Source organism: Apodemus sylvaticus, chromosome 1 (assembly GCF_947179515.1).
Source record: "Apodemus sylvaticus chromosome 1, mApoSyl1.1, whole genome shotgun sequence".
Classification (NCBI taxonomy): Eukaryota; Metazoa; Chordata; class Mammalia; order Rodentia; family Muridae; genus Apodemus; species Apodemus sylvaticus.
The window spans coordinates 28536492-28555860 of NC_067472.1; the positions used below are offsets into that span (position 1 = coordinate 28536492).

The 19369-nt window shown below is 37.8% G+C and overlaps 1 protein-coding gene across 1 annotated transcript; it reads left to right on the plus strand.

Annotated features, from left to right (window-relative positions):
* Positions 1 to 934: 934 nt before the first annotated feature.
* LOC127677468 (tear acid lipase-like protein) lies at positions 935 to 18318 on the plus strand. Its single transcript, XM_052172553.1, has 9 exons — positions 935 to 1033; positions 2714 to 2831; positions 3569 to 3767; positions 5136 to 5245; positions 6431 to 6567; positions 8515 to 8658; positions 9954 to 10025; positions 16989 to 17060; positions 18070 to 18318. Exons 1-9 carry the CDS (start codon positions 935 to 937, stop codon positions 18316 to 18318), a joined length of 1200 nt encoding a protein of 399 aa, XP_052028513.1.
* Positions 18319 to 19369: the final 1051 nt, after the last annotated feature.

Consider the following 19369-nt stretch of genomic DNA (forward strand, 5'->3'; position numbering starts at 1 on the left):
TAAAAGAGCATGATGTTATTTAGATGGTATTTAGACAGTGGACGCAACATTCACAACTCTGATTTTATTGATAAGATTATTTGGCTAATACGTAAATCTTTTTTTTTTTAGCTTTCTTGGTATCTTGATATCAGGAAAATAAATAATAAAATAAAGTAAAATGAAAGAAAGACAGGAAACCATATTCTGTGGGGTTCCGCCAAAATTGACAAATTTGTGATTATTAAAACTGCACACAAATAGCACTTTAAAATAAGGCTTAAAGGGGCTGGAAAAGAGATATTTAGAGATCATGATTGGTTTTTTAAAGCACATATTCTAGAAGTTCAAAGAGCAGTGGTAGAATACATGTGCTACACATAGTTGTGAAAGAAGGCAAGGAAAGACATGGTGGCTAGACAGGATTCCTTGGAATGCACATCTTCAACCTGGGGAAATCCATTCGCATGGCTTCTTATCCAACTCTGCTATTGTTAACCTTTTCTCCTCTCCTCACGCTGATGCCAATACTCTAAAGGGCTTTGAATTAAGCAACTTTTAAAATCATTAACCAATAAATTACGTACTAATCTTAGTTCTTTAGGATAAATCTCAAATAGTCATCAGTGAGTATTTATCAGCAAATAAGTTAGAATTATTTTGTTTTCAGGAACAGCTAAGGGCAGACAGATAGCTTTTATAAAACATATTGTCAATTCTAATTATATCTAAGCTGATCTTTAATTATATCTGAGCTTTTCTTTGTTCCTTAGTTTACTGCTGTGAGTATTCATTTTAAAGTTTTTTAGTTCATCTAAGGTTCTTATTATATTATATGAAAAATTTCAGTTATGGGAGAATGCATATGAACATAATATATATGCAATAAACTGAGATAGATAATACCACATCTTTAGCTCCTTCATAAAAATAACTATTTCCCTGTAGGATTAAAATGCTGTGGCTGCTGACAACAATGTGCCTTGTGCATGGATTTGGAAAAACATTTTGTTTATTTGAACCAAACAAGAATCCTGAAGTTCACATGAATGTTGTAAGCTATTCTCTTTTATATGGGCTTCATCCCCATCCAGGTCTGCCCCCCTCCCAACCACGCCCCATCCCATACCTCCTTCCCCCACCATCCCCCATCACCAAGAGGGTGTCCTCACCCCCCACCCCACCCACCAGGCCTCCTCACTCCCTGGAGCCTCAAGTATCTGGAGAGGTAAGCACATCTTCTCTCGCTGAGGACAGACTCACTGAGGGCAAACCTCTGCTGTATATGTTTCAGAGGCCTCATATCAGCTGGTGTATGCTGCCTGGTTGGTGTCTCAGTGCTGGAGATATCTGGGGGATCCAGATCAGTGGAAGCTTCTGGTCTTTGAACAGGGCCCGCCCCCTTTGCATAGGGCCTGCCCCCTTTGCATAGGGCCTGCCCACTTTGCATAGGGCTCGCCCACCCTCCTCCTCAGCTTCTTCCAGTTTTTCCCCTTCAATCACTGGTGTCCCCGGCTTCTGTCCAGTACATTGCTTGGGTGCTGGTACCTGCATCTGACTCTTTCAGCTGATTTTTTGGGGGCCTCTCAGATGGCAGCCATGCTAGGCCCCTGTCTGCAAGCACACCACAGCATCAGGAACAGTGTCAGAGGCCTGGGCCTCCACTTGGGCTGGATCCCAATTTGGGCCTGTCACTGGACTTCCTTTCTCTCAGGCTCTTCTCTATTTTTTCCCTGCAGTTCCTTCAGACAGGAACAATTCTGGGCCAGAGCTTTTGACTGTGGGATGGCAACCCCATCCCTTCTACTTGTCCCTCCACTGGATGTGGATTCTACAAGTTCCCAGTCCCCACTGTGGAGCATTTTATCCGAGGTCCCTCCTTTTGAGTCCTGAGTGTCTCTCACCTCCCAGGTCTCTGCTACATTCTGAAGGGTCTGCCCAACCTCCTACCTCCTGAGCTTGCCTGTTTCCATTACTTCTACTGGCCCTCAGGGCTTTAGTCCTGCTTAGCCCTCCCCCCAATACTGATGATGTTCTCCTCTTCCCTTCACTATCCCCTGTCCCACCCAGGACCCTCCCTCCCTCTCCATCACGACTGCTTTCTTCCCCTCCCAAGTGGGATTGAGGCATCCTCACTTGGGTCCTACAGCTTGTTAAGCTTGCTATGTCCTGGGTATTCTGTATTTTTTTTTTTTTGGCTTATTAGTGAGTACATACCATGCATGTCCTTTTGGGTCTGAGTTACCTCGCTCAGAATGTTTTCTAGTTCCATCCATTTGCTTGATAAACTTGTGATACCTTCATTCTTAATAGCTGAGCTGTATTCCATTGTGTAAATGAACCACATGTTCTGTATCCATTCTTCCATTGGTCAGACAACTGTGTTGGTTAGAACTTTTGACTATTACAAATAAGGTTGCTATGAATATACAGGAACATGTGCCCCTGTGGCATGGTGGGGCATCTTGTGGGTATATGCCCAAGAATGGTATATCTTGGTCTTCAGGTAGATTTATTTTCTATACTATTCTTATCACCAATAAAATTAAATGCATTTGCTTTATCTCTATTGGCCTATTTCATCCTTTCTAAATTTTTGAACCTCTTGCAATCTGAAATTAGCAGAATGATGACTTAATACCAAGAAGAAATAATTCTATTTTAAGGGTCATGAAAAGTGAGTGTGTATAAAACAAGATTCATGAAATCCGTTATGGTGTCTCTTCTGTTGTAGAGTCAGATTATTAGACACTGGGAATATCCAAGTGAAGAATATGAGGTTGTGACTGATGATGGCTACATTCTTCCAATTAACCGAATTCCTCACGGGAAGAATAATGCTAACAGTTCAGGTAAGATCTGAGTGAGAGAAACAGTGGAGCTGTCAGCACCCTCAGGCAATGGCATGCTAAGCAATGACTTGCTAAATAGTTACCTCCAAATTGAGTAATTTCTGAAGAGCAATGGAGCTCCCGGATTCCCATGACTAAAGCTGGGGCTTAAAGGAGCCTAGCTTTCATTGGTCACTACGAGGATGTGTTTCTACAGATGGTGCTGAGCCCCTAAATTATTTACAAGCGCACAGCATCTGGGAGATCCCTTGGTTTCCTATTGTGCCCATTCATAGTTTAGGCTCCAGATGGTAATACATGAGACCTGGTTCATTCCTCATATCTACCTAGAAGCCCTGGATGTTCTTAGAGTCCAGTGAGTCTTAAAAGACACTGCATATTAATCTTTATATGTTTAATTATTGGTATTTCTGTATATTTGTCTCTGGGATTTTATAAGGTATGAATCATTCCTTTGAAATAACTACAAACTATAAAATCTAAAGGATTAGCATATGTAATGAAATTTATGGTTGAGGAGGGTGAGGTAGGAGGGAGACCAAGGTCCTGTAGAAATGACTCTTCTTTTGCCCAGTTCCATATGATCGACATTAACTGACAAAAGTGAAAGGAAATCTTAGCACATGTCTGTGTGCTGGTGTCAAAATCTTTTAGTTTCATTATGAGTGTTTGATGTTCTTGCTTACATTTTCATTAGATGCTAATGGTATGAAGCATTTTCCTGATTGTTTTTGCAGCCCCGAAGATGGTAGTATTTTGTCTCCATGGCTTGTTTTCAACTGCTGGTGTATGGGTTTTCAATCCTCCCAACAACAGCCTGGCCTTCATTCTAGCAGATGCTGGGTATGATGTGTGGTTGGGAAACAGCCGAGGAAGTACCTGGGCAAAGAAACACGTGACCCTCAACCCAGATTCTAAAGAATTCTGGGCTTTTAGGTAGGGAACAACTCCATGTGATTTCTACTTTTGTCTTAAAAGAATGTCAAATGTTTTAATGGTTAAATAATATTGAGGAACTGGATTGAAGGCATTTCACTTAGAGTGTTTTTAGAAGATTGATTTGGATGATATTGTTTGGGCCTTTGTATTATGATTATTACTACACTTAATAATCATAATAAAATTCTCATTGTAGACTATTTTTCTCTTCTTGAAAGTAAATAGTTTTCTAATCAATCCAGTTATTTTAAAAATCATGCAGTGTGTGTGTGTGTGTGTGTGTGTGTGTGTGTGTGTGTGTGTGAATGCTTCAGTATGTGTTTGGAGGCCAGGAAACAACTTAAGAAAGTTCACTATATCCTTTATCCATGTTGGTCCTTGGGATAAAGTCGGTACAACCAGCTTGGTAGCAAGTGCCTTTGTTCACTGAGTCTTATCAAAGGGCTCACCCGTGTATAAAATTGTTTCATTGAAGTAAATTTGCTATATTTAAAACAATGATTTGGGAAACAGAGATTTGCATAAAACCTTTCTCAATTACTTTTTATTTAAGCGTGTATTCTGATTTGTGTGTGTGTGTGTGTGTGTACAAGCTTGTGTGTATGAAACACGCATATTCATGTACAGGTATTCATGTGAGGGTCAGAGCACAAATTCAAGTGTCATTCCTTAGACACACTGGGTCTGACTGGGCAATCTCTAAGTAGGATAGGCTGGGTGTTTAAATTATTTCTGCTTCTGCATTGCTGGGATATCAAGTAAGCAACAACATACCTGGCTGTTTATTTTAAAGGTGGGTCTTGTGAATCAGACTCCTCAATTGTTTTCCAATGAGCTGCCTCCTCAGCTGATACTGCTGATAATTTGTTAAAGGCCAATTGTACAGATGAGTGCTTTGTGTCAGAGAGACATAGAATATTATACGTATAATATCAACTTCCTTTACATTTTCATCTTTGTACCTCTCTCTCTCCCTCATTCACCCAGTAGGAGCTTGGGGAAGAGTTCCTGTTTCCCGATTTTAAATCATATAATTTTCATGTGGAAGAACCTAGAATTTTTAGAAATTTGGCTCTCAACCAAAAGTTATAAGAAGTCTAACAATTCATTCACTGTAGACATAGCAGTGCAAGCTTAATTCTCTGCAATGTGTATAATTGTGGACAAATGTCATGGGAAATTCGTGATCACAAAGATCATAAGATGGTAACATAGTGAACATGTGGGTAGTAATTGATAATTGCCACCACTTTGCTAACCATGTCTCCCTTCACATAGATCACATGGAGACATCATTTAAAACAGAAATTAATTACTTATTGGTTAGTGACTACATCACCTTCTCTCCATTCTATTTTCTTGCAGTTTTGATCAAATGATAACATATGACCTTCCAGCCACCATTAATTTCATTCTGGAGAAAACAGGACAAAAGCAGATTTACTATATTGGCCATTCTCAAGGAACCCTTATTGGTACGTAAAAAAGGACAATGCTGGAATTGTATCCTGAAGAATACAAATATACACATATAATTTACACCTCCTTATAAAACACAGAGAAGCTCTGCCAGATGATAACAACTGTATCCTGCTTTAAAGTGTCAAATGTTGAAATCATAATTTCTAACACAAAAAATATTTAAATGAAGTACATATGTGAAGTACTCCTAGGGTTCTCTATACCTAGAACTTCTGAGACTAAATACTCACTGTGTTTAGTGTGTGTGTGTGTGTGTGTGTGTGTGTGTGTGTGTGCACGTGCACACACGTATGTTCTTTCTCAAATGGCATTGTACATGTTGAAAATTGGAGTGTCCATTTTTCTTAGAAAATGCTTTATGAATGTCTCCACTGTCTTGGTCATCTCTCACACAGCTTTGATTGATATTGTTTGGGTTTATTTCAAAGAACAAATGTGACCAAGGGCAGATGGTTGCTACTGTCTGACTCTCAGGGAAGATATTTCTAACAAATGTGTCCATTTGTATAATTTATACAGACAGAATGATTGCAGATAGATAGGTAGATTTATATATAAGTATGCACCTGCATGAATGGGCTGGAGATGCTACATGGAGGACATGTGGAAGTATAAATGACTAGAAATCATTAAAAATAAATATATGAAATTTTGGCTAGGTGTCTTTTCCAACAGTCAGGGAAGATTTTAATTTTTAAAAGTGCTGAGCTGATCCTTAAAAATGGTCAGTCTGGCTACTCAGATATGTGAGCCAGCAATCAAAAACACAAAGGCTGTCAGTAAGTCCTTAAAACTGTAAACAAGATTCACATTGGCCAGAAGAGGAAACAAAGGGAAACTAGGTACAAGCGCTCAGAGAAGAAAATGCCAAAGTAACAGAATCCCAGAAGTTATTAGAGAAATCTCTTAAAGAGCAGAATATTTTTTCTCTTCCAGACTAGTTTTTTCCTAATGGTCAGACATAAACAGCCTCATTCACAGTAAGTGGGGGCGGGGGAAGCAAACTGAACAGATAGGTAACTTAAAGGAAATCTTCAGGAAAAAGTTTAAATGTCTGGCAAAGAGCAAACACAATCTCTGTGGAAAAAAACCATAACTATGCAAAAGTATTAAGAAGGGGGAACAGCAACTATACAATACACACATATATACGTACATATATATATTATTTATTTCAGGTCTGGGGGCATTTGCAACAAATCAAGAACTGGCTGAAAAGATTAAACTCAGCATTTTAATAGCTCCAATTTATACTGTTAAATATGTCAAAGGTTCTGGGCGCCTTCCAGCTTATTTCTCCCCAAAGACTTTCAAGGTTTGTGATGAACTGTAAGTGGTGATATACTTAAAATTTTCAAAATAATATTGCTGAAGATGAGATCTACCAGCACAATCAAGTGCTCATTCTCCTGCATAGCCTCCCTCAATGGCTATGGCCTGTGCTTTGTCCTGTGCACGTTCCTTAGTGTGGCTGTGTTTTTCTTTTAACTATATTTTTTAGTTTTTTACCTGCTTCATGTTAATTTATTTTTTATTTTGGGGAATTTTATATGTTAGTACTTTATCTACATTTTTCCCATCCCTCCCTATTCTCTTCCAAGTCCCCTGTGCCCGCTCCCTCGCAGCAAATTCATGACTGTCTCTTTAAGTATCACCATTACACACACATATACCTAACCTCTAAGTCCATTCAGTGTTGCTTGTATGTATGTGAATAATTTTAGGGATAACACTTTGTATCAGATAATCTTTGGAAATGTTTTCTGGTATAGTTTATCTTACCAAGTATTTCACTTTCAAATTTTCTATCACTGTCTTCAAACAGAGACAGAACTACTTAGATTATTCAATTTTAAATTAGGAAAGATACAATTTGTCTAAAATCCATGGCCATATTTTGTGTCATTGGCTTTATTACCACATAGTCTCCCCATATTATTCCACTGATAGATACAGAAGGCCAGAATCTAAGGTTTGCAAAAAAGAAGTCTAATTTTACCCTCTAGGCTAGTTACAGTCTAATCGCTGTTAAAACATTTAATTCTTGTGCTGCTTGGATACAGTCTTAACTCAAACCTTCAGCACTCCTGAGTCTTTCCAATTCCATTGCCTGGCCTTGAGTTTGTTTCCTCAACTAGATGTGCAGAGTAGAATCAATGAAGATCTCTGAATTTCACTTCATTCTCCTTGGATGGAAACTTTAGCTACCTTGGACTTTTCCAAATCTCATTTGGTTATAAATATTAAAAAGCTGGGAATTATCTTTGGGTAACAGATGTGCAATGTAACACTCAGCCACTTAAAGTCATATTTTTCTTTTTCAAATTTTTTTACAATTTATTTATTTATTCTGCATGCATGCCTGCAGGCCAGAAGAGGGCACCAGATTACATTGCAGAGACACCATGTGAGCAACCATGTGGTTGCTGGGAATTGAACTCAGGACCTCTAAAGAACAGCTAGTACTCTTAACCTCTGAGCCATCCCTCCAGCCCCTAGAGTCCTATTTTTCATGTTACACTCTCTCACAGCCTAATATGCAGTGTTTGAGAACTCTTGTTTTCTATTTTGTGTGTGTTTCAATTAACACTATCTGATATCATTTCTAAATGAAGCTGTCACTCTCTCATTTCCCCCAGCATCCTCGAATCACCTGTGTGTCTGTTAAAGCTCTTGATCTTAGATGGAATCATGTGCTTTGGATCCTCTGTCTTTGCTATCTCAGTTGGTGTAAATACTGTTAGTTCATCTATGGTGTAGCATTACAGGAACCTCTTCTGCGAAAGAATAACAATCTGTTGTATAAACATAACATACTTATTTAATCTGTATACCACTACTGACAGAGTTTTCAGTGTTTTTTTCCTGGTTTACTCGTTCACAAGCTTTTGTGCTGACATGTTTTCATTTATGCTAAGCATACTTCAAAATATAGCCATTTCTATACAGTGTTTAGCTCAACCGGTCCACCAGGCATTAACCAACAGTAAACCCTCCCCAATAAAGAATCAAAAAGATTTCTGTCACCCCACAATGTTCATGATTCTCAGAATATTTCATTCAATGTCAACTGATTAAAAATAAATCTGGCACATTTTATCAAATCATGTAGTGAATGTCATAATCGATGAACTAAACCAATCCACCTTTCAGTAACACACAGTAGTTTTGCGCTATGTCTCCTTTCCTATAAACATCGTATGTCTAGCAGACAAAACACTTTCTCACACTAAGAGCTGCTCTTCACATTTGTCAATTTCAGCTTCTTTTTGGTGAAAAAGAATTCTTACCTACCGTGGCTTTCAATAAGGTGTCTGAACATGTTTGTGATATTACATTGGTTGATGCTGGGTGTGCTGCCCTACTAGGCTCCCTGACTGGATATGCTAAAGACCAGTTAAATATGGTAGGTGTTGTTTTCTTTCAAATTCTTCATGTGTGTGTGTGTGTGTGTGTTGCTAAGATAACAACTGTATCTGGTAAATTAATTTAAATTCATTTAGTCTGGTACTTATGAAAATCAAGATGTGCTTTGCATACAATTCCAAGTTCCAACATGAGAGCACAGAAAGTCTCTTGCCCACCAATTATGAATGAATAGCTGGGTATCGGGTATGGATGAGTTTTGTCTTTTCTTCTACTTAGTTCAGTGAATGCATCTGCTATCATTCAAGTAACTGATCACCCCATTCAACACTTTTCTTCCAGAATTAAGGATAGCTCCACGTAAACTATCACATAAAATATGAATCATTAACAAAAAGAAATTCTTTTTGCTGTTGTTGTTGTTGTTGCTGCTGCTGTTGTCGTTGTTGTTGTTGTTGTTATACAAGAAATATACTTAGTAGGCAAACAATAGCTGTGAACCATGGGACTTATGACAAGGGATCAATTTTCACATAGTCTCCATCATATGCATGACAAGAAAAGTAAATGAACTGACTCAGATTTTGTTGATATCTGAGCTTTGTTAAATCTTCTGCCCTCTTAACAAACCACATCCTTTGAACAACTTAACATCAAAACATACAAAATGTGTATGTATTGTTAAAAACAATTAGTCAACTCTTGTGAGAAACTCACACCAAACTTTTGGGGTGAGCACTATTTTTACTTAACAAAACTCAGTGGTGAGCCTTGAAATAATAGACATCCAAGTAACATTATATGGCTTAAGAAGGTTGTATTTATGTATTAAGAAATATGTATCAAAAATTTAAAAAAGACTTCATAATTCATAAATTTTAGAGAGAGCAAAGTAGTATAGGTGATAGGGTTTGGAGGGCAGACAAAGTGAAAAGTGATGTAATTGGACATTTGTTTCAAAAAATTAAAAATGAAAAACTTCCTTATTGTAAAAATAATATTTAGATTCCTTCCTATGGTCAAAATCAAGACTTTCATTATAAACTGATTGGAGATATATAGCTTTTACCTTTTTATTTATGTGCATGAGTGTTTTACTTGTATGTATGTTAGTTCACATTCTGATGCACATAGGGGTAACTGAATACACGTGAACTGGAGCTATAGGTGTCTGTGAGCCTCCATATGACTGCTTGGAATTGAAGATGGGTCCTTTGCAAAACCCACTGTTCTTTTTATATGGAAGTAATACAGCCTCACTCTTTTGAAAGAAATTATTTCTGTGAAAGGAAATAAAATACTAACAAATGTATGGTGTATCTTATTTTCTCCTAGAGCCGTGTTGATGTGTACATAGCACACAGTCTAGCAGGAACATCAGTTCAAATTCTTATACATTATGGTCAGGTAAAAATATGTCTCTTTCCTACCTTCTGCTTTTGAGACCTTCCTCCTTTGTAAATTTCAGAAAAATCTTTCTCCAGTTGGCTTTGCGATCAAGGCATTGTGGATAGAACCAGGTGACCATATTAATGTCATTTGACAAGACCTAAACTGGTACCTAAACAGGGAGCAAGTCATCTTAGAAGGATTTTTGGCATTTTGGATTTTTTGTTTTGCTTTTCAATTCTGTTAAAAGATATACCATGTAATTCTCTATACATTGCATATCATGTGTCTTAAGGGTATGAAATTTTTATTCTATTATCCCATTATCAACAAATCAGAATATTTTACATACTAAGACATGGTGCTTTACAATGCTTTGTTGACAAAATTCTATTCTGGATTCTGCAACACCCTTAAATTCTGTTATTTACTCCTGATCATTATAATTTCTTAAGTTTTTCTTATTTTTGATAGAAAGAATTTTCTTTTTTGATTTTTTTTTATTTTCTATATTCTTTGTTTACATTCTGAATGCGTTCCCCTTTCCCAGTTTTTCACTCCCCTTTGGACTCATAAGCCCTCTTCCCCCCACCCACTTCCCAATCACCCCCCTCCAATTTCCCTGTCCTGGTACTCCCCTAAAATGCTGGATCAAGTCTTTTCTGAACCAGGGTCCCCTCCTTCCCTCTTCTTCGGTATCATTTGATATGCTATTTGTGTCTTGAGAATTCAGAGCTTCTGGGCTAATTAATATCCACTTATCAGTGATTGCATTCCATGTGAATTCCTTTGTGATTGGGTTACCTCACTTAGGATGACATTTTCCAGTTCCAACCATTTGCCTAAGAATTTCATGAATTCATTGTTTTTAATTGCAGAGTAGTATTACATTGTGTAAATATACCACATTTTCTGTATTCATTCCTCTATTTAGGGACATCTAGGTTCTTTCCAGCTTCTGGATATTATAAATAAGGCTGCTATGAACATAGTGGAGCATGTGTCCTTATTGTATACCAGGGAATCCTCTGGGTATATGCCCAGGAGTGGTATAGCAGGGTCCTCCGGAAGTGTCATGCCCAGTTTTCTGAGGAACCGCCAGACTGATTTCCAGAATAGTTGTACCATCATGCACCAGCAGTAGAGGAGTGTTACTCTTTCTCCACATCCTGCCAACACCTGCTGTCTCCGGAGTTTTTAATCTTAGCCATTCTGACTTGTGTGAGGTGAAATCTCAGGGTTGTTTTGATTTGCATTTCCCTAATGATTAATGATGTTGAACATTTCTTAAGGTGCTTCTCAGCCATCTGAAGATCTTCAGGTGAAAATTCTTTGTTTAGCTCTGTACCCCATTTTTAATAGGGTTATTTGGTTCTCTGAGGTCTAACTTCTTGAATTCTTTGTATATATTGGATATTAGCCCTCTGTCAGATTTAGGGTTGATGAAGATTCTTTCCCAATTTGTTGGTTGCTGTTTTGTCCTTTTGAAAGTGTCCTTTGCCTTACAAAAACTTTGTAATTTTATGAGGTCCCATTTGTCAATTCTTGATCTTAGAGCATAAGCTATTGGTGTTCTGTTCAGAAACTTTTCCCCTGTGCCCATGTCCTCAAGGGTCTTCCCCAGTTTCTTTTCTATTAGTTTCAGTGTGTCAGGTTTTATGTGGAGGTCCTTGATCCATTTGGAGTTGAGCTTAGTACAAGGAGATAAGAATGGATCAATTCGCATTCTTCTGCATGTTGACCTCCAATTGAACCAGCACCATTTGTTGAAAAGGCTATCTTTTTTCCACTGGATGTTTTCAGCTCCTTTGTCGAAGATCAAGTGACCATAGGTATGTGGGTTCATTTCTGGGTCTTCAATCCTATTCCATTGATCCACTTGCCTGTCATTGTACCAATACCATGCAGTTTTTAATACTATTACTCTGTAGTAATTTTGAGGTCTGGGATACTGCTTCCCCCAGAAGTTCTTTTATTGTTGAGAATAGTTTTAGCTATCCTGGGTTTTTGTTATTCCAAATGAATATGAGGATTGCTCTTTCTAACTCTAAGAAGAACTGAGTTGGGATTTTGTTGGGGATTGCATTGAATCTGTAGGTTGCTTTTGGCAAGATAGCCATTTTAACTATATTAATCCTGCCAATCCACAAGCATGGAAGATTTTTCCATTTCTGAGGTTTTCTTCAATTTCCTTCTTCAGAGACCTGAGTTTTTGTCATATAGATCTTTCACTTGTTTGGTTAGAGTCACACCAAGATACTTTATGTTGTTTGTGGCTATTGTGAAGGGTGTCATTTCCCTAATTTCTTTCTTAGTCTGCTTATCCTTAGGAAGGCTACTGATTTGCTTGAGTTGATTTTATAACCAGTCACATTGCTGAAGTTGTTTATCAGCTATAGGAGTTCTCTGATGGAGTTTTTTGGGTCACTTAAGTATACTATAAATATCATCTGCAAATAGTGATAGTTTGACTTCTTCCTTTCCAATTTGTATCCTTTTGACCTCCTTATGTTGTCTAATTGCTCTAGCTAGGACTTCAAGAACTATATTGAAAAGATATAGAGAGAGGGGGCAGCCTTGTCTAGTCCTTGATTTTAGTAGGATTGCTTCAAGTTTCTCTCCATTTAGTTTGATGTTGGCTACCAGTTTGCTGTATATTGCTTTTACTATGTTTAGATATAGGCCTTGAATTCCTGTTCTTTCCAAGACTTTAAGCATGAAAGGATGCTGAATTTTGTCAAATGCATTTTCAGCATCTAATGAAATGATCATGTGTTTTTTTTCTTTGAGTTTGTTTATGTAGTGGATAGCATTGATGGATTTCCATATATTGAACCATACCTGCATACCTGCAATGAAGCCTACTTGATCGTGGTGGATGATGGTTTTGATGTGTTCTTGAATTTGGTTCTCTAGATTCTCCAGTTGTGTTGAGTACAGGCTTTTGTAGTAGGATCTGATGATTTTTTGAATTTCCTCAGTTTCTGTGGTTATAATGTCCCTTTTCATTTCTAATTTTGTTAATTTGTATACTGTCTCTGTGCCCTTTGGTTAGTCTGGCTAAGGGTTTATCTATCTTGTGGATTTTCTCAAAGAACCAGCTTCTGGTTTTGTTGATTATTTGTATGGTTCTCTTTGTTTCTACTTGACTGATTTCAGCCCTGAGTTTGATGATTTTCTTCCTTCTACTCCTCCTGGGTGAATTGGCTTCTTTTTGTTCCAGGGTTCAGTTGTGCCCTTAAGCTTCTAGTGTATGCTCTCTCCAGTGTCTTTTTGGAGGCACTCAGGGCTATGAGTTTTCCTCTTAGCACTGCTTTAATTGTGTCCCATAAATTTGGGTATGGTGTGCCTTTATTTTCATTAAATTGTAAAAAGTCTTTGATTTCTTTCTTTATTTCTTCTTTGACCAAAGTATCATTGAGTAGAGTATTGTTCAGTTTCCATGTGTATGTGGGCTTTCTGTTGTTTTCGTTGCTATTGAAGACCACTTTTACACCATAGTGATCTGATAGGAGGCATGGGATTATTTTGATCTTCTTATATTTGTTGAGGTCTGTCCTGTGACCAATTATATGATCAATTTTGGAGAAGGTACCATGAGGTGCTAAGAAAAGGGTATATTCTTTTGATATATATATATATGTTAAATCCACTTGGTCCAAAGCTTCAATTAGTTTCACTGTGTCCCTGTTTAGTTTCTGTTTTCCTGATCGGTCCATTAAGGAGAGTGAGGTGTTGAAGTCACCCACAATTATTGTGTTAGGTGCAATGTGTGCTTTGAGCTTTAGTAAAGTTTCTTTTATGAATGAGGGTGCCCTTGCATTTGGAGCAGATGTTCAGAATTGAGAGTTCTTCTTGGTGGATTTTTTCTTTGACCAGCAAGAAGTGTCCTTCCATGTCTCTTTTGATGATTTTAGGTTCAAAGTCAATTTTATCTGATATTAGAATGGCTACTCTGGCTTGTTACCTGAGACCATTTGCTTGTAGAATTGTCTTCCAGCCTTTTACCCTAAGATAGCTTTTGTCTTTGACACTGAGGTGTGTTTCCTGTATGCAGCAAAATGTAGAGTCCTGTTTATGTGTCCAGTCTGTTAGTCTGTGTCTTTTTATTGGGTAATTGAGTCCATCGATGTTAAGAGGTATTACGGAATAGTGATTATTGCTTCCTGTCATTTTTGATGCTAATTTTATTTTTGAATGCTTATCTTCTTTTGGGTTTGATGAAAGAAGGTTACTATCTTGCTTTTTCCAGGGTGAAGTTCCCCCCTTGTATTGGTGTTTCCCCCCTATTATCCTTTGTAGGGCTGGGTTTGTAGAAAGATATTGTGTAAATTTGGTTTTGTCATGGAATATCTTGGTTTCTCGATCTATAGTGACTGAGAGTTTTGCTGGGTATGGTAGTCTTGGCTAGCATTTGTGTTCTCTTAGAGTCTGCATGAGATCTGCCCAGGATCTTCTAGCTTTCATGGTCTCTGGTGAGAAGTCTGGTGTAATTCTGATAGGTTTTCCTTTTTATGTTACTTGGCCTTTTTCTCTTACTGCTTTTAATATTCTTTCTTTGTTTAGTACATTTAGGGTTTTGATTATTATGTGATGGGAGGTATTTCTGTTCTGGTCCAGTCTGTTTGGAGTTCTGTAGGCTTCTTGTATATTCATGGGCATCTCTCTCTTTAGGATAGGGAAGTTTTCTTCCATAATTTTGTTGAAGCTATTTGCTGGCCCTTTAAGTTGTAAATCTTCACTCTCATCTATGCCTATAATCCTTAGGTTTGGTCTTCTCATTGTGTCCTAGATTTCCTGGATGTTTGGGGTTTCAAGCTTTTTTCATTTTGCATTTTCTTTGACTGTTGAGTCCATGGTTTCTGTGGTATCTTCGGCATCTGAGATTCTTTCTTCTATCTCTTGTATTCTGTTGTTGCTATTTGCATCTAAGGCCCCTGATTTCTTCCCAAGGTTTTCTATCTCCAAAGTTGTCTCCCTTTGTGATTTCTTAGTTGTTTCTACTTCTGTTTTTAGATCCTGGATGGTTTTGCTCAGCTCCTTCACTTGCTTGTTTGTGTTTTCCTGTAATTCTTTAAGAGATTTTTGTGTTTCCTCTTTCATGACCTCAGTCTGTTGACCCAAGTTCTCCTGTATTTCTTTAAGTGATTTTTGCATTTCCTCTTTATTGGTTTCTATCTTTTGACCCATATTTTCCTGAATTTCTTTAAATGATTTTTGTGTTTCCCTTGTAAGGGCTTCTAAAGTTTGATCTGTTTTCTCCTGAATTTCTTTAAGCGATTTATTTATGTGCTTCATGTGTTCCTCTAACAACATCATGACCAGTAATTTTAAATCCAAATCTTATTTTTCTGGTGTTTTGGGGTATCCAGGACTTTCTGTTGGGGAATTGGGTTCAGATGCTGCTATATTGCCTTAATTTCTGTTAGTAACATTCCTACGTTTGCCTTTTGCCATCTAGTTCTCACTGGTGTTAGTTGGTCTTGTTGTGGCTGGCTGGTGCATCAACCTCCTGTGAGCCTGTAAGGCTATTTCCACAATACTGGATGACTGGGTTTCCCCTGGCACAGATTGCTAATGTTCTGCCCTCCTCTTGTGTGCAGTTGGAGCACACTGTGTTTTGCCCCAAGCAATGTTATACTTGGGTTGTCTCAGTGAACCTGGTGCTCTCTGTCTGCTCTGTCATGGAGCGAAGATGGCATTGGGGAGATACTCCAAGTGCTGATCACCCCATAGGTCACAGGACCCACGACCAGCTGGCACACAGATGAACCACTTATCTGTCCAGGTCTTGGGCACAAGCAGACTCCCGGCAGTTTGTGCCACCAGAGATCTTAAACTCAGGTTATCTCAGTACCTGGTGCTGCCCCTCTGCTCCATCAGGGAGCGAAAATGGAGGCAGGAATCTCTCCAAATGCTGATCACCTCTTAGGGCACAGGACCCAAGACCAGCTGGCACACAGGTGAACCGCTGATCTGCCTAGGTCCTGGGCGCAGGAAGACCCCCCCCCAGCGGTTTGTGCCCCCAGAGATCTTAAGCTCCCGGTATCTCAGTACCTGGTGCTCTGCTCTGTCTTGGAGGGAAGATGGCGGCGGGAAGTCACTCCAAGTGCTGATCACCACTTAGGGCACAGGACCCACGACCAGCTGGCACACAGATGAACCGCTGATCTACCCGGGTCCTGGGCGCAGGCAGACTCCCAGCGGTTTGTGCCCCCCCAGAGATCTTAAACTCGGGATATCTCAGTACCTGATGCTGCTGCTCTGCTCCGTCAGGGAGAGAAGGTGGCGGCAGCAGGGTGGCACTCCAAATGCTGATCCGAATTTTCAAGTTAATGTTATCTTAACGTCTTTTGAAAATTCTTGTATTGTGTAAAATGAAAGAACAAGTATGCAAATGAAATTATATATGAAGAGTACAAATTTTATTATATAAATTATTCTTCTTGTAAGCATTAATTTAGGTTCTTATAGTTAAACATATTGGATAACTAAAAAATATAACATGAGATTTGCTACATACTACTAAAACTAAATATAGCATAAAATGAAATAACACTTTTGAATAAAACACTAAGCTTTTATCATTCATGGATGTTATTTTCTCAGCTTCTTACTGACTTTTCTTGCTGTCAAATACATATTAATTGATACAGTTTATTATTAAAATGGTTATAAAATATATTTTGTTTGAGGTGTTATAAAAGTAAAATTATTTTCAAGGTCCTTTTTATACTTATTCATAAAATCCGTAAATCTCTAGGGGTTTAATTTAGTAGCCATTGATCGGACAATAAATATCATTAAGATAGATACACGTGAACTGGAGCTATAGGGTCCTATAGGAGCTATAGGAAATGCACTGGGTTTATGTGGGCCAATGTGTAATTACTGTAAAAAGAGGCAATAGAACTCAATAAATGTTGGTTCTATCATCATCTAAGGCTTTGTAAGTAATGGTATGTTTTCTCTGTATTTAAGGCAATTAGAAGTGGTGTATTTAAGGCTTATGATTGGGGAAGTCAATCCCTGAATATGCAACACTACAATCAGGTAAGTCTCTTCTTGAGATTCAATGATCTGATCCTTACAAAAGCAATATAGTATAAGAAATCTAACCTTTGATTTTAAATAAGACTTGGAATATTTCATTTTTCTTAAGAAGGGAAGAACATCATACTAAGTGAGGTAACCCAGTCTCAAAAGATCAATCATGGTATGCACTCACTGATAAGTGGATATTAGCCTAGAAACTTTGAATACCCAGGACATAATCCACAAATTAAATGATGTCCAAAAAGAATAGAGGAGTGGGCCCTGGTTCTGGAAAGACTCAGTGCAAGAGTATAGGGGAATTCCAGAACAGGGAAGTGGGAAGGGGTAGATGGAAGAATAGGGGGACGGAAGAGGGCTTATGGGACTTGCGGGGAGTGGGGACCCAGAAAAGGGGAAATCATTTGCAATGTAAATAAAAATAAATAAATAAATAAATAAATAAATAAATAAATAAATAAATAAATAAATAAGAAAAAAAGAAGAGGGACTGCATGGAACTTTGAGTAGAATCAAAATGAATACCATTATCTTTTGTATGATGATACTGTGACAATGTTCTCCCTAAAACATCATTTGAATCTCTCAAAGTTATGTGGGATTTATCAGACATTTATTGATATAGTCGTTTCACATGTAAAGATCCAGGTTCAGGACTTGGGACGTGTATGATTCAAGCTTGGATGACAGACCACTATAATAGGGGCTAGTAGCACTTAGCAGTAACCTCAAGATTAAGGATACTGAGAGGGGAGAATTCCAGCAAGAAAGAAGAATAGATAACATAGATGGAAGGTGTGACAAAACTAAAGTGAGCAAACATAAAAATAAGATTAATTTTTACCTGGCAGAGGCCGAGATCAATGATTTCTATGGATGTAATAGTGGGCACTTCTCATACTGTCACGGATGAGAATAAGCCATGGGGAGTTTGCTGTTTTGATTGATGTTTTGTTGAATTTTTGTCAACTTTTTTGTTAACGCATTGCTCTTTGTCCTTTTCCTTCAGACTACTCCTCCAGTATACAATGTGGAAGACATGAAGGTTCCAACTGCCCTCTTTACTGGTTTAAAAGATTTTTTGTCTAACCCAGAAGATGTTGCAAATTTGGTACCCAAAATCCCCAACCTCATATACCATAAGATTCTTTCTAAATTTAGTCATCTTGATTTTATAGCAGGACTAAATGCTAGGAAAGAAGTTTCTGAGGAAATTTTAACAATTCTTAGGATACATGGTGGTGACTTACAGCTTTAGCTTTTTGCATGCTTTTAAGCTTTTCTGAAAGTCTCTTGATTTTATAAGTGCAAATATTTCTTTGCTTGGCATATTCCTCTTTAATGTCTTTTTAAAAATGTATTAGTTCCATAATCCACACATCAAATGAGATACAAGAAGAAAGGAGGAGTGGCCCCTGGTTCTGGAAAGACTCAGTGAAGCAGTATTCGACAAAACCAGAACGGGGAAGTGGGAAGGGGTGGGTGGGAGGACAGGGGAAGAGAAGGGGGCTTACGGGACTTTCGGGGAGTGGGGGGCTAGAAAAGGGGAAATCATTTGAAATGTAAATAAATTATATCGAATAAAAAAATTTAAAAAAATTTATTAGTTCATTGGTTGAATCATTTGCATTAGTGAAATTTATGACCATCAAGAGAAAACTCTGTCTTATGACTGTTTTTAATTAATCTAAGTTTATATATTTTTGACATGATTGTTCCTGAAGAAAAGGCCTACCTTTAATTTACAATAATGAAATCCTAATATACTGATCAAGGAAGAGGCCTGTCTCATACTGTGAAATCAGATATGATGCTGTATGAAGAACAGATCATACCACATTTCATACATTAGAACCAAGGCTCTAGAAGGGCAATCAGTCTTGTTGCTTAGATTACACAAGTTTTAGTCACTATTCTCAATTCAAACTTCCCCTGTCACACTACCTGTGTGGATCAGGCACTGTTTGAATAAGTCACTTAATTCAGTATTCTCTGGCATGAGTCGAAGAGGAAATATTTAAGGTGATATGAGACGTAAATTATTCACAGGATTAATCATTCATTGAAGTACCTGTATAATATGGTATTTTGAACTCTCCTTGAAACACAAAGTGATCACAAATTCAAAGACACAATTTTAATTTTATTATTAAAAGTTTAATCTAATGCAGATTTTTAAATCATAATTTTTAATCATAAAGTAATAATTCTGGGCATAGTTTGGACAATATAAAGAGTAACCATGCCCAGTCTCAAATGTATTTTTCTTATAATCTTTTCCATGATTATAAAGATGAGTGTGTGCGATT

Coding starts and splice junctions, on each gene's coding strand:
- LOC127677468 (XM_052172553.1), top strand. CDS start 935: ATGCTGTGGCTGCTGACAACAATGTGCCTTGTGCATGGATTTGGAAAA. Junction 2,832..3,568: donor GAATAATGCTAACAGTTCAG/GTAAGATCTGAG, acceptor TTGTTTTTGCAG/CCCCGAAGATGGTAGTATTT. Junction 5,246..6,430: donor TTCTCAAGGAACCCTTATTG/GTACGTAAAAAA, acceptor TATTTATTTCAG/GTCTGGGGGCATTTGCAACA.